Raw genomic sequence first — 13,100 nt, 5'->3', positions numbered from 1 at the left:
CCAAAAGTGTCTTACATCGCATTCATGTGCTTTTTCAATTTCTTCATACACCTCCCCCATATATTTTTCCACAGCCAGCTTTTGAACGTTTCTAAAGTCTGTCTTCTTATCTTTATATTCTCTGTAAGAATTAAATTGACTGCCCCTCGGTCTTCCCTCATTTATCCAAGTATACATAGCTTGTCTTTGAAGTTTATGTGCTTCTTTGAGTTCATTTGACCAGTATGGTTTGGCATGATAATTAAAATTAAACTTTGGAAGCGCAATGTCGCTTGACTGCTGTATTGCATCAACAATGTGCCGGTAAAAGCTATCAACATTGTCCGAAATAGTATCTATATCTAAAGTTTTCAGGCGAAGGTCGAGCTCAGATTGAACTTTTTCAAGATATCAGCGTTTAATTTATTCCAGGCAATGTTGATTCTCTTCATAGACTGTCTGAAGTCTCTCCCACAGGTCACTGTACGAAGGGAAGTAAGGATAGGGAGGTGGTCAGATATCACGTGCTCTTCGTGATCTGAAACAATGTGCACACTCCGTAATCTACCTATGCATTGATCCAACAGTACAAAATGATCAATCATCGTTCTTGCTGGGGTGAACGTATAACGGGAACCAGTGCATAATATTAAATGTCCAGCACTCACTAGATTATTGTATCGCAAGAACACATGAAATACTCTATCTTTGTAATCTCTGAAAGTGTCTGGTTCAGCTACTGCATTGAAATCACCAGTAAAATACACGTCCCCCAGCTGTGAGTACTGATCATAGCGATTTCGAATCAACTCAATTTGCGCTTTGTATCAATCTATGCCATATAATAGGGTCGGCATATATACACAAAAAATATATACATTTTGCATATCGGGAAATTTAAATTCTATGCCAACAACTCTGTCACTATTAACTTCATCTATATAGTTAGCATATCTCATGAGAGAAGTTTTGCAGAAGATTGCAACTCCTCCTTTACCACATTTCATTAACGTGCTATTAGAGGAAATATCCTCTGCCTTAGCAGTGCATTTATAATCAGAACAAATGGTATCGCAGAATGGAAGTATGTGCTGTAATAGTTTATGTTTAGTTATGCAAGCTACGTCAACATTATATTTATCCAGCATTGCACTAAAGCTAAGAGCAGAGGACATAATTCCTCTAACATTCCAGGTCAGTATATTAAGATTCATATTAACTTGCAATATAGGCATATTAATACTTATGTATTGTAAAAGCAGGACTAAAATGACAAAGATGACAAGACACATTAACTTACGACAGAACATAATGGCAAATTTATGAACAATTGACTGTCACCCTAGTCACGGAATATCGCATCCTGCACCTTCATTTGCCTCCTGATCACGATTGCTAAACCTGTCTTGCCAGGATTGATTCCCATACCACCTTCTTACATAAACACCTTTTGGCCATGTTACATCATTTTCAACAGTGTTCCAGTCTGAATTATATACAGCCAGCTTGGCCGATAGACAATTACGTCTACTGTGGATAAACTTTATGGATAACGGATCTATATCGTATTCTTTCAAGAGTTTACAGAGGTCTTCAGCAGTAGATTTGACGCCAATGCCACCCACATAAAAGCGCCTTGTTCTACGTCTAACTACACCTTCAAATACAACATTCTCATCATTGTCATCAACATCCTCATGTCCAACAATACTTTCTGAGCCGATTTCTAAACCTGATTTACCAAATGATATAGGTCTTTCTACCTGACCCCCAATAACAGTAGGTATCTTGCTAGGAGGGGTTTTCAAGTCAATACCTTTCACATTACTGTTGCTAGCCATCGGATGCCTAACGTGCTCTATCCTGGTCGAAGTCCCCTGTTCAGAAAGCCGTTCGGTGTGGGCTAACAGTTTATTTTGATTCCGAATGGGTGTGCGCACGACATTTGTCACATCAGGATGAACATTGGCTTGATAAATCTGTGGGATATTTCCATCGAAGGGGGCGATATGTCTTATATCGACAGTCTGTGAAATTATATCCGAACTTTTTTAAATCAGCGTTTGCAGAGCACTGACCCACTCTTTTCCAAAGCTGGTTGGGTCGTTACGCCGGTTTGTGACTCCACTGCCATTGTACCTGGGGTAGAGTCGTCAGCCTCAACCGACACGGGAGACAAACAGTTGGACACTGTAGTTCTGTTCTGAGATTCACTTGATAGGCAGCAGTGTGTATCGCAACTAGTTTTGCTAGAGTCAATCAAGACGGGAGATGAACAGTTATACACATAAATCTTGTTCTGAGCAGCAATTGATGGAGAGCGTTGATCACCACATCCATTGGCACTACATGTTAGGTTACTTACAGCTGGACTATGCGTGCGAACGACATCCGCATAAGACATGGGCTTACTCAAAGATTTCATCAGCTTAACTCTAAGTTGCTCGGTGATGGTACGGGGAGTTTCATTTTCTTTCATCAACACGCTTTGAGTAGTTTTCAGTGACTTAATCTCATTACGGAGCAGTTCTATTGTTTGAGATTGTGCCTGTACCTTATTGTTTACATCAGCACGGAAATGCATTAAGGTCATTCATAGCCACCAATGTGATTTGGGTTGCCTTCAGAGATATAATCTCTTCTCTGAGCGAAACAACAGTTCGTTGTAGATGTCCGCAATCACTCTTGATTTCCGCTAGCGAGAGTCTTGCTGAATTAATCACTTGTTCTGATTGCCCTGAGCTATGTTGATCGTCATGTTCACAATGTTCAGCTTGTACATTAGGGTTTGATTTCTTCTTGCTAAAAATAGAATTGATCTCGCAAGGATCCCCTTTTATATATATAGCTAAAGAATAACAATCCCTTGCATATTTTATTAAACTACTTACACCATTTCTGTTCTTTCTAACAACCAAATGTCCAGACGGACAGCCAGGAAAACCTCGTGCTCTACTAAATAAAACTGACATATACCAGGTTACAATATCTTCACTGTCGTGTGCAACCTCTAGCAATTTCTCAATATACATGTCTCTGGGTAGATTATCTAATTCCTGATCAAGTCTTCTAATATAGTCCTGATTGGGAACCTGAGATATGACATCTTGATATGCTGGGCTGTTACAACGGTGACACTAATCTTGGGCATCTCTGTCAAAACATGTATTGTCGACATTCTGTGTATTCGTGTATTGAGGTTGCGAGCACAAATCTGCCTTTTTTGCATTGTCAGGCTCATCACTCACCAAATCTGCATCATAAAAAGTATTTAAACCACAATTCCCATGTACAGTACAATCACCTTCATTTGCTGTTTCCAGTTCAGTATATATCTTCCTGGAGCCGTCTCATAAACAGAATTATCCATGATTTGCACATGAGCACTGCAACGTCCATCTGAACAGTCCGCCATCTTGCCAATTCACACAACTGGAATTTCTTTCTTTTATGATTATTTTTCAACAGTCAAAATTCTTCATATAACTATTAATATGTCCGTTGCAAATGCAAGACTTTATTCACAACAGATAAGCTTAAAACGAATCTTAATGCTGAACAATAAAATACAAATAAACTGATCATGTAAAGTATTACAATTCATTAATTCTGATTCGTTAACTTTTGTAGTACTACATTAATTTAATAGAACTCGTTTGTTTTAGCAAAAATAACGTTTTTTTGGTATAAAGCGAAAATGTAGAAAGGGATATGGTTCCAGGCAGTTCATTATCAAACTTGTCTAAACATGAATCATAATCATTTAAATTTGTATTAATATCATTATTTGCAACAGTCTTCTGTTCAATATCTGTTTATTTTTGTTATTGATATTTATATTTGATTAAATCATTTTCACACTCGTTGTGGTTTTGATGATTATACCATGCATACCATGTTACAGGAGGGCACATTGTAACTAATGTTTAGCAAGGAATACACGTGCAGATAAACAGAAACGAAAACGTAGGTCACAGCAAATTATTTTCTTGCCAATGTATATGTATATATTCAGAAGAATCAGCTCGACTCTGTTCTGTCCCTTAGACATGACAGCTTACTTATGTAACTAAGAAGCCTACCATAAGCCTGGCGTCTTTTAATATCCTGCTTTGACTCATGCCGGCGTGATTCAGCAACCCCTGGCGTTACTGACGCAGCTGCAGTACTACAATTGTAGTTTCCTAATTAAACACTAAATAACTTAACATTACAAATTAATAAATGCATCTAAAAGTATTTCGTAATATGATTATTATATTGCTACAAATTGTGTGTGTGGGAAACGTTTTGATTGATTTTTATGTTGTTGTTGATGTAGGGTTTAACGCCATTTTGCAGCACACGATAGGCTATACATGGCGGCCAGTATTAATGGTGTTGGAAGAACCCGGGAAAACCCCGAAAGAACCACTGACCCACGAGAAGCTACTGGCAAGCTTTCTAACATACTCACATTAGCCGAATCTGAGACTCGAACCCACGCAAGACAGAGGTGAGATGGCAGTGATCCGTAACGGAGAGCTCTTTAGACCACTCGGGGCCCCCCGTTTTGATTGAAACAGCATATATATATATATATATATATATACACTGATATTATTATCACTGTTAGTCCAAGGTTTATTTACAATAAAAAGTACATCAGAAAATGACCCTTTAGAGATGACACTAATTCTATATATTAAGCCCTGGTGATAAATGAAATCGATAGCTAGAATATGTATTAGTCCAAGTCAGGACACACTTTGTTTATCATGGACGATCGTGCGAATCTAAATGATGTAAATAAAACTCAACCACCTTAGCAAAGTAAGTCAACTGTTTTTAACAAGATAACTGGGTGGGATTTTCGGATTCACAAAATAACACCTTTGACGATGATAGAAATACAATGTTTAATAATGGATGACTTGAATGAGCAACTAATTATGAAAATGTGCGTATATATATAATCCAAATATTGGATTTGATTAACTTAAGAACGTACAGACTTAATGATGAAAAATACAAATAAATTAATTTAGCAAATATAAAGACAAGGGTTGAATGGTTCACAGAGATTTGACAATGAAACGATGGATATAGTTTACTCAGGTAGTAAACGATGTAAAACTTTACTCATGTAGGAAAATGCATTCACTCAGGTAGCGAAATTATGTTGATAAAAAAGTGGCACAGATATACAACTTATCTTTACAGTCCCGAAAGATACATTGGGTTTTACAAAGCCCAAAATTAGCCCACGGCTAACAAATTACATGTACGGAGATACACTCCGTCATCAGTACACTGTTTCAGCTCCACGGCTGCTACAATTCAGCTTCACAGCTGCTACAGACTCCGAACACTCGGAACACTTCGAAACACTCAGAACACTATGAACATTAGACCCTCCAGACATTAGACACTCTGGTCACTTCAAACACAGACACTAGACAGAGACACTCTGGTCACTCCAGACACAGACACTCTGGTCACAGACAGAGATTCTCCGGTCACAGACAGCTCTACAGCTGAAGATGTGTAAGTCCTTGAAGCAGACTGTCCGCTGACAAGACTGTTTCGGATTGTAAAGAAATGTACATACGGTGAGGTATTTATACACAGACAGTCTGTGCAATGTAGGCATTCGGTTCGTCCCATAGAGAGCACTTCGCACGTGCGACATGGGATGAATCGAACTCACTACTTCGAAATACGACACAATATACATAAATCACCCTCAGGTATCGTTGTACACAAAAAACGAAACCCGCGTACAAGTATTCAATAAATAAAAGAGTTTAATTCCGTGACACTGTTGTTAATTTGATTTGAACGCCTTTTTCAGCAAATGAAGAATAGGCTTACACATGGAGGCCAGTATATCTGGTCGGTGTAGATACAGGTAACCCCGGAAAAACCAACAACCCAAGGGGAACTACAGGCAACTTTCTCACATACCCTCACTAGCCTGGCTTGAGACTTGAAACCTTGCGGACAAATGTGAAATGTCTGGTGATCTGAAAAGATGAGCCTTAGATCGTCGGGACGACCCAAACAATTTTAGAATTTAGTGGTAGGCATTATGTTATAATCACATGGGTAATAGTTGGAAAGTAAAAGATGTTCGTAACAATGTAAGGTTTTTGGAGTAATCTTACATAGCAGGAAAAAAATATCTAAATTAAAAGACAAAACATTTCAAAGAAAACGATGTGCCGCTATCAAGTATTATTGCTAAAACATTGAAATAAAATAATAGGCACAACCGTTTAATGAGGCCAGAATATCGTTTTGATTAGAGGGTTGAAGAAGGACACTTTCGAAATTTGGTTGGACTCCTATGGCCTTCAATATCCACATGGCAAAGTATTCAAGAGATCTGATGTAAACACATAATTTATGGGACGTAACTCTATACTCTCTTGGAAACAATAATTGAAGAAATTATCACCATTGATGTATTCAAATGTTTTCATCCCACACAACTTACGTTCATAACTTGAACCACGTTCTGAAGGAGACTTAATATGCACCTGTACTGATTATTTCTAAACAGTATCAGTCAATAAATTCAATAATTATGCAGTTTTAGACACAACTCCACTTGTCGCCGTAAGCCACTTATTCAGACGATATTTAATTCAAAGGTAACCAATAACTAATGTTGTAGAGAGAGGGTTTGTCCAGAGATATATACTTTGAAAATTAGTTGTTAATTATCGTAATAGTTATTTCATACCAAATAATCTATTTACCTACTTGAAATATAAACATCTTGTAGAGGAATTAGGTAACTAATGCATAATAGATTTGGCCTGTCTATTATTAACGCATAGTTTAAGAATTTTTAGTCAAAGATAACTAAGTTATACATCATCGTTATGATAGTAGATATGTATATGTCATTGAAATTAAATGTTATTTACCTCAGCTTGGGACTTTCAATATTCATTAGACTAGAAATTATAATATTAGCAATTAACTGAAATGGTTCGATTGGTAATGTGATTTGTAAACCAATTGTTGTTGGGTCAAAACACTCTTTCAGCCTAAAATAGTTAAGCATATAAATGAGTGCCATGTTAGTTCGTGAAGCTTGCTGTAAAAAAAAAGCAGATCAAAATACCTTCCTGGAGATAAAATATTCTGCCATGAAAAATAAAATAATACAAATCTGCAATAGTACTATTTGACGAACGAATTATGATAATTGCGCAGACAAAAATGTGTAATTTTGTTAATGTTTCGAAAATTGATATACTTTCATGGTAATGCAGACAAAATACACTTGCATCTTTTGAACTATCTATCCAACAGGAATCTTTCAAATTCTTTGAAATAAGTACATTCAATACACCACCACTGGTCACGTGGTTGATATAATAATTAGTTGGATGCGACAGAAAATCCTGACTAAAATGTAGTTTATGCCAAATAAAAATGAATGCATTGTGCTGAAATATGACAAATCATGACACATGACCTCGCATGCAAAAAGAAATAATACTAATAATACTGCTATAAAATGATTAAGTATGACATATAATCTCCCTTGTCCAAGAAACATTACATCATGCTAAAGAATTATTAGGCAGGGATATGACCTAATGTATGCAACATATTTAATGCCGAGAATATACAAATGATTTGCAAAGGAAATGTGCTCCTTTCCGTGGGTGGTAAGTAGTTTATTGTATATACAGCGTACACAGCGGATAGGCATAGGTACTAAGTGAGCATTTTGCAAAATAAATGTTATAAGCATGATCCGTCTCATAACATCATAATTATCCATACGTTTCAACCTGCAAATATGTTTTTTAATATTGGTCAGTACATGCATTACTTACATTACACTGTTTTAAGATCACCGCTTCCAAACGGAGATATATTTAATAAAAATATGTGATAGAAACCTAGAAATGGTATGGCGAATCTTTTAATTCTTGGTATTAGTAAAAAATGCTTTGTCACTAAGTGCTAGTACCAACTAGGTCAAGATTATATTCATTTATATTTGAAAATTTAGTGTTTTGTAATCGTTAATTGCTAAATTCATGACATATAGTACTTTCACTTAGTTGAAAAAACATATGGTTTGGTCATTACAGGACATTTATCTACTATACAGATTTTTTTAAATCTAGTAACCACAGCTTCTCGACTGAATTATTTTCTGTGTATCCTCCTTTTGGTGTGCCTATTTCTAATAGTTTATTGGCAGCTACGTTCTTTAAAAGGTTTATGACCATTTTTGATTTCATATTTTTCTTCCTTTTTTACAAGCTTTGCAATGATATATTGAGCTTCACGATACACATGTGTAACCTTGGACTAGTAGATTTCTTCTTGTTCCTGTATTGAAAATTGTTTTTTTTTTTTTATCGATTGCTTACTACGACCGTTTCCTAAGCATTGATATGTGCTACGTTCTTTTTGTAGGCTTTATCTGTGTTTGAAAGTTTGCTTTATTAGAACCCTTAATTGTTTAAGCATTTGCATTATGTTATAACAATAACAGATAAGCTATGAGGTTTAACATCTAAAAACTTCATAATTCAGTTTACGTTCAATCTCTGCAGGCAACCAATCAAGCCAAAGTAACAAGCCTGGGTAAGGTTGACAGATTTACATTTCACTTCCCTTAACCTCTCTCTCTCTCTCTCTCTCTCTCTCTCTACATATATATATATATATATATATATATATATATATATATATATATATATATATATATATATATATATATATATATATATTGTTGCGACTCTATGGTCACAAACTAACATAATACAAGCGAAACCAAAAACAAAAGTTTTGTAAAACTTAATAAACAATTTGATTATCAAACTTATAAATGAAAATGTGAGAGGAACATATAGTATTATGCAATGAATCCATAACTAATCTTTGTAAAGGTCTCTGAATTAATGAAAAGTTCCTTACAAATTTAAAAAAAATTCAATTTATAACAGTTCAAACATAACAGTATAGTCCAAATAATAGCCACTTTATATTTACAATGAACAGTCCAAATATTTTTCTTCTCAAATAATATCGAAGTAAAGCATAAAACACGTATGCAGATTTACAACAGGAGCACAGTAAGTGTGAATGACTCCAAAACTTTAGTTGTAGAAAGAGCTTTCATATGACATCGTTATGTGAATTGTCAAGTGTGTTTCCCATCTTAGTGTTTCCTTCAGATCAAGTCAGTGTCACCTGAGAATTTAACTAAGTCATGTATGTTATTGTTCATGGATGCTCATTCGACTATTAATTGCATCATATATTCTATCCGCGGTTTTTCTTTACTTAAATACATGCAAGACATATTGATTTAATCAATATTATGAGATTGTTGATCGGCTATAATTTCTGCATTGGTTATGTTCCTCTTAATTAACCTCTGCAGGTAGATACGTATAAAACTCTATCCATACCAGTTGTTTAAATAGAATTTAGTTTTTCTTTCACCTGTATGCGTCTAATTGTTTCATATTTAAATGTTGCGGTGATGCCAACTTTTTTTAAGGATTAGGTGGAAAGTGCTTAAATTAACATTTGCACTTCGTCAAGCTCTATGTCTCTTTTCTGTCCAATCTCTGTGTATAGTTTAATTGATAATCTCGTTCTTGGCGTGAAATTCAGTTTGTGCTAGTGGTGAAGTGGAAGGGGGCCATCACCCCATAACAACGTGTCACGGACTTTGTAATTGTCCTTCATCGAGATAACTAATGAGTCCTAGTACTTGGGAAGGTTCTCCACTCCCAAATTCTCTCTGCCTTTCACCCTCTTTCGTGCGAGAATATGTCGCCTCAACAATTTGTAGAGCACAAATAACGGTCCACCTCCTTTGTCGGCCCTCATCTCTCTCAAATATTAAGAACATCGACATTTCCCAAATTTATCTATCCATGCAAGAATTCAAGCAGATGTAGCTGTGGCACATCAACGAAAGAAAAGTTTCTTATCAGCGGTGACATTATTTATCAGCGCAAACGTTTACTGTCAGCAAAGAAATATCCGTTCAGCTCCAGACTTTTCTGCTAGATCGTTCTCCATTAAACGTATTGCTATTTATACATACAATGGGATACATCTGACTCAAAGCAGAGAAATGTATGCAGTTTTCATAAGGTAGAGTAACCAGGATTTTAGCAACATCATATGTAGGCGGTAAACCATTATAGAACTGGAGTTCTGCTGCGACGCTCCATCCCCGTTTGTCTTTTCATGAAAAAAGATCGGGCATCCGAAACAGTACTAGGTTATAGCGTTTCTTGCTTTTAACAGATTCTTAGAGCAGCGTTTGCCTTGCAGGTCCATGCTCAGTTTTAATTGTTGCATCAGATAGGTTTCACATTCATGCAAAAGTAGCTCGAACTCTTTGATGAGATGTTTTAATCTGCGATGCTATTCAGCTTGGCCTCTACCAGCACACAAATAACTTTATGCCCTTTACCGGTTAGTTAGTGGCTCAGAAAATATACAATCCCAGCCAGTCCGCAGTCCACAGGTCGCCTCAAGCCACACTGCACCCAGGGCCGTCGCTACCATATAGGCAAACTAGGCAGCCGCCTAGGGCGCTGATTTCAGGGGGCGCATTTATAAATTTATTTTCTGTTTATAAATTTTGAAATTTATATTTTTTGGGGGGGGGGGCTGGCGCCAGAATCTAACCTTGCCTAGGACGCTAGATAGTCTGCCGGGTCTGGCGCCGGCCCTGACTGCACCATTGATGTCACTGTCATGTCTTTAGTACCTTTATGTAGACAGTAGCCCTAACCTATACCTTTGATTTATTACGTCAGATGATGCTTGAATTATTTTTTTGCTGCAGTCTGTAATTACCATCAACCATTCTGGCATTGGTTAGCTCCGAGTAAATACCCGACTTTGGAGTGTCAGTGGTAGAATCTAAGTGTTTCGCTTTTGAAACCAATCTAGAGGTTCTAAATCTATACTCGGTAAGCATAGTGAGTTTTCTTCTAATGGTGACGTCAGTTCTGAACAGTTGGAGGCGAATATGTTGCAGACTAGCAACTATTAACACAGGTTTTTTTTGCAGCTGCGGTGGTATAAAGTGCTTCTCTTTTACCGCCTCAGCCTCCACCACTTTGACCGGAAATGATAATTGTTCTTTACTTTTGCTGACGAACGTGATGAGTAGTAGATGGGGGCACTTTACCGTCAATGGGAATTAGCATTACAGAGACCCCTGGGTCAGATTAGCGTCAAGGGAAATTAACATGGAGAAAAATCGTGGGACGGTTTAGCGTCAAAGGAATTTAAACAGGGTGGGACTTTATAGCGTCAAGGGAAATTGAACATGGGATTTTTTTTTTTTTAAAATTTTTTTAAAAAAGGGGTAGGCAATGGAAAGGCTATCTCTTTTCGAGAAATATGGCTGGCCCTGAAAAGGGCCTTTGGGTTTATGTTAATATTAATATTAATATTAACATAGATGGCATCTGTCACATCTTCTTCTTCTTCTTCTTAAACTCCTTCTAACTGCCGGTCCATACACAAGTACCCGCTTGAGACATCCTTGTCTTTCCATGTAAACTCTCCTCATCCATTGACTAGTATCTGTCCTATCAACAACAGTCCACTTGGACCTGACATACATGAGCATGTCCGTCCTAAACATCATGGAAGACACAAGGGTGGATGACTCAACTGTGGTCCACATCTTGAAGCGACGAGAATAGGTGAATCAATGCAGTGAACTGCGCTTATTTATAGGTACAGGAAGGATTGAAACAGATTGAATTCATTCACCAATCCGAACACGCGTTACAAAATTCAGTCAGCTCGCATCCAATCCGAAGAGAGCAGTCTGTGACGTCACGTGGTCTATATAGATTCGTTAGCGCTTGTGTGCAGTCAATCTATGCGACAGTGATTCAACATGACGGAAACTCAGAAAACGATCCATTGGGGTGCACCAGCAGGGGAGACTGCCCAAGGGAACGCGGACTTACTTTCAGAAGAGGTACATTGGGATTTTGTGGATTTTCTTACCTCGCAAGAATTTGTTCCGGAACCTTCGTTACCTTCTTCATTACCGCAAGTGGAGAATTTTAGACAGAGACAGAAAGAAGAATTGGAGAAATTTATGCAACGACAAAAGGAAGCGGAACAAGCTTTTCACCTACAGCAACAGCAACAGCAACAAGAAGAGGTAAGAAAAAAACAACAGCAACAACAGCAAGAAGAAGTAGCAGCAAAGAAACAAGAGGGTGAAAATCAAACGGCTACGGTACTGTTGGACATTTTAGCGGAGTTAAGAAGTCTGAAACAAATGTATCAGACTTCTTTATCACGACCGAAGAGAATACGACCTTCCCGAGCTAAACACGCCAACCCTGTGACTAAGCCTGTCCTACCACCCTTAGTGATTTCAACCCAATCATCAGAAGTAGGCCTTGGCCGTGGCAAAGGCTTAAGGCAGTTAAAGTTGATTGGTTAAACTCACTCCTACACCATAAAGAAAAAAGGCCCTTTTCAGGGCCACCCACATTTCTCGAAAAGAAATACAATTTAAAATTTGCCAATAACTCAAAAATAAACCCCACCCATTTTACCCTTATAGTACGTGTCTGTGTATGAGTGCTTGAGTGTAGCTTCTTATTTTAAAATCAAAACTCAAAGACACTTACCTTATATCATTCATGTATTCTTTTATCCATTTTTTACAATCCAATTCACAATTCACCACAGAACACTTTAAAAAGTTCGTACACTTCTTCTTTCTCATTATTTAGTCTCTCTGTTTTTTGAATCTCTTCACCGTTTTTTCCTCATTTTCTTCCCTTCTTCTTTTCTTCTCCTGTTTCTTTGCCTCTTTTAAATAGAATTGTCTTCTTTCTTCCTCTTCTTCCTCTGAAGAATCCCTCTCTTTTTTGGGCAATCTGGAGACCAATGTCCTTTTTCTTTACAATAATAACAGGTATCTTGACTTCTGTCTTTTTTAGCCCCTGTTTTTTTTCTTTTTTGACGGTCTGGACACTCTGAAGACCAATGCCCTTTCTTCTGACAGATATAGCAAGTATCTTGACTTTTATCTCGAAAGGAAGGAGAGTAGTCCGTCGGCTGGTCTGAAGAGAATTTTCTAATGACCCCTCGCA

The 13,100-nt window shown here is 37.2% G+C and overlaps 1 protein-coding gene across 1 annotated transcript in view; it reads left to right on the top strand.

Moving 5' to 3' along the window:
- The window catches only part of LOC149796075 (roundabout homolog 1-like), a 73,872-nt gene that overhangs the window by 35,978 nt on the left and 24,794 nt on the right, over window positions 1-13,100 (top strand). The window contains exon 9 of the mRNA XM_089966203.1: window positions 8,550-8,580. Within this exon, the coding sequence (XP_089822329.1) occupies window positions 8,550-8,580 (31 nt within the window). The remainder of the gene's footprint in view (window positions 1-8,549; window positions 8,581-13,100) is intronic.

The sequence above is a fragment of the Sinohyriopsis cumingii genome, chromosome 7 (assembly GCF_028554795.1).
Source record: "Sinohyriopsis cumingii isolate HCF-2022 chromosome 7, ASM2855479v2, whole genome shotgun sequence".
NCBI classification, from domain to species: Eukaryota; Metazoa; Mollusca; class Bivalvia; order Unionida; family Unionidae; genus Sinohyriopsis; species Sinohyriopsis cumingii.
This window is presented reverse-complemented; position numbering and strand designations above follow the sequence as displayed.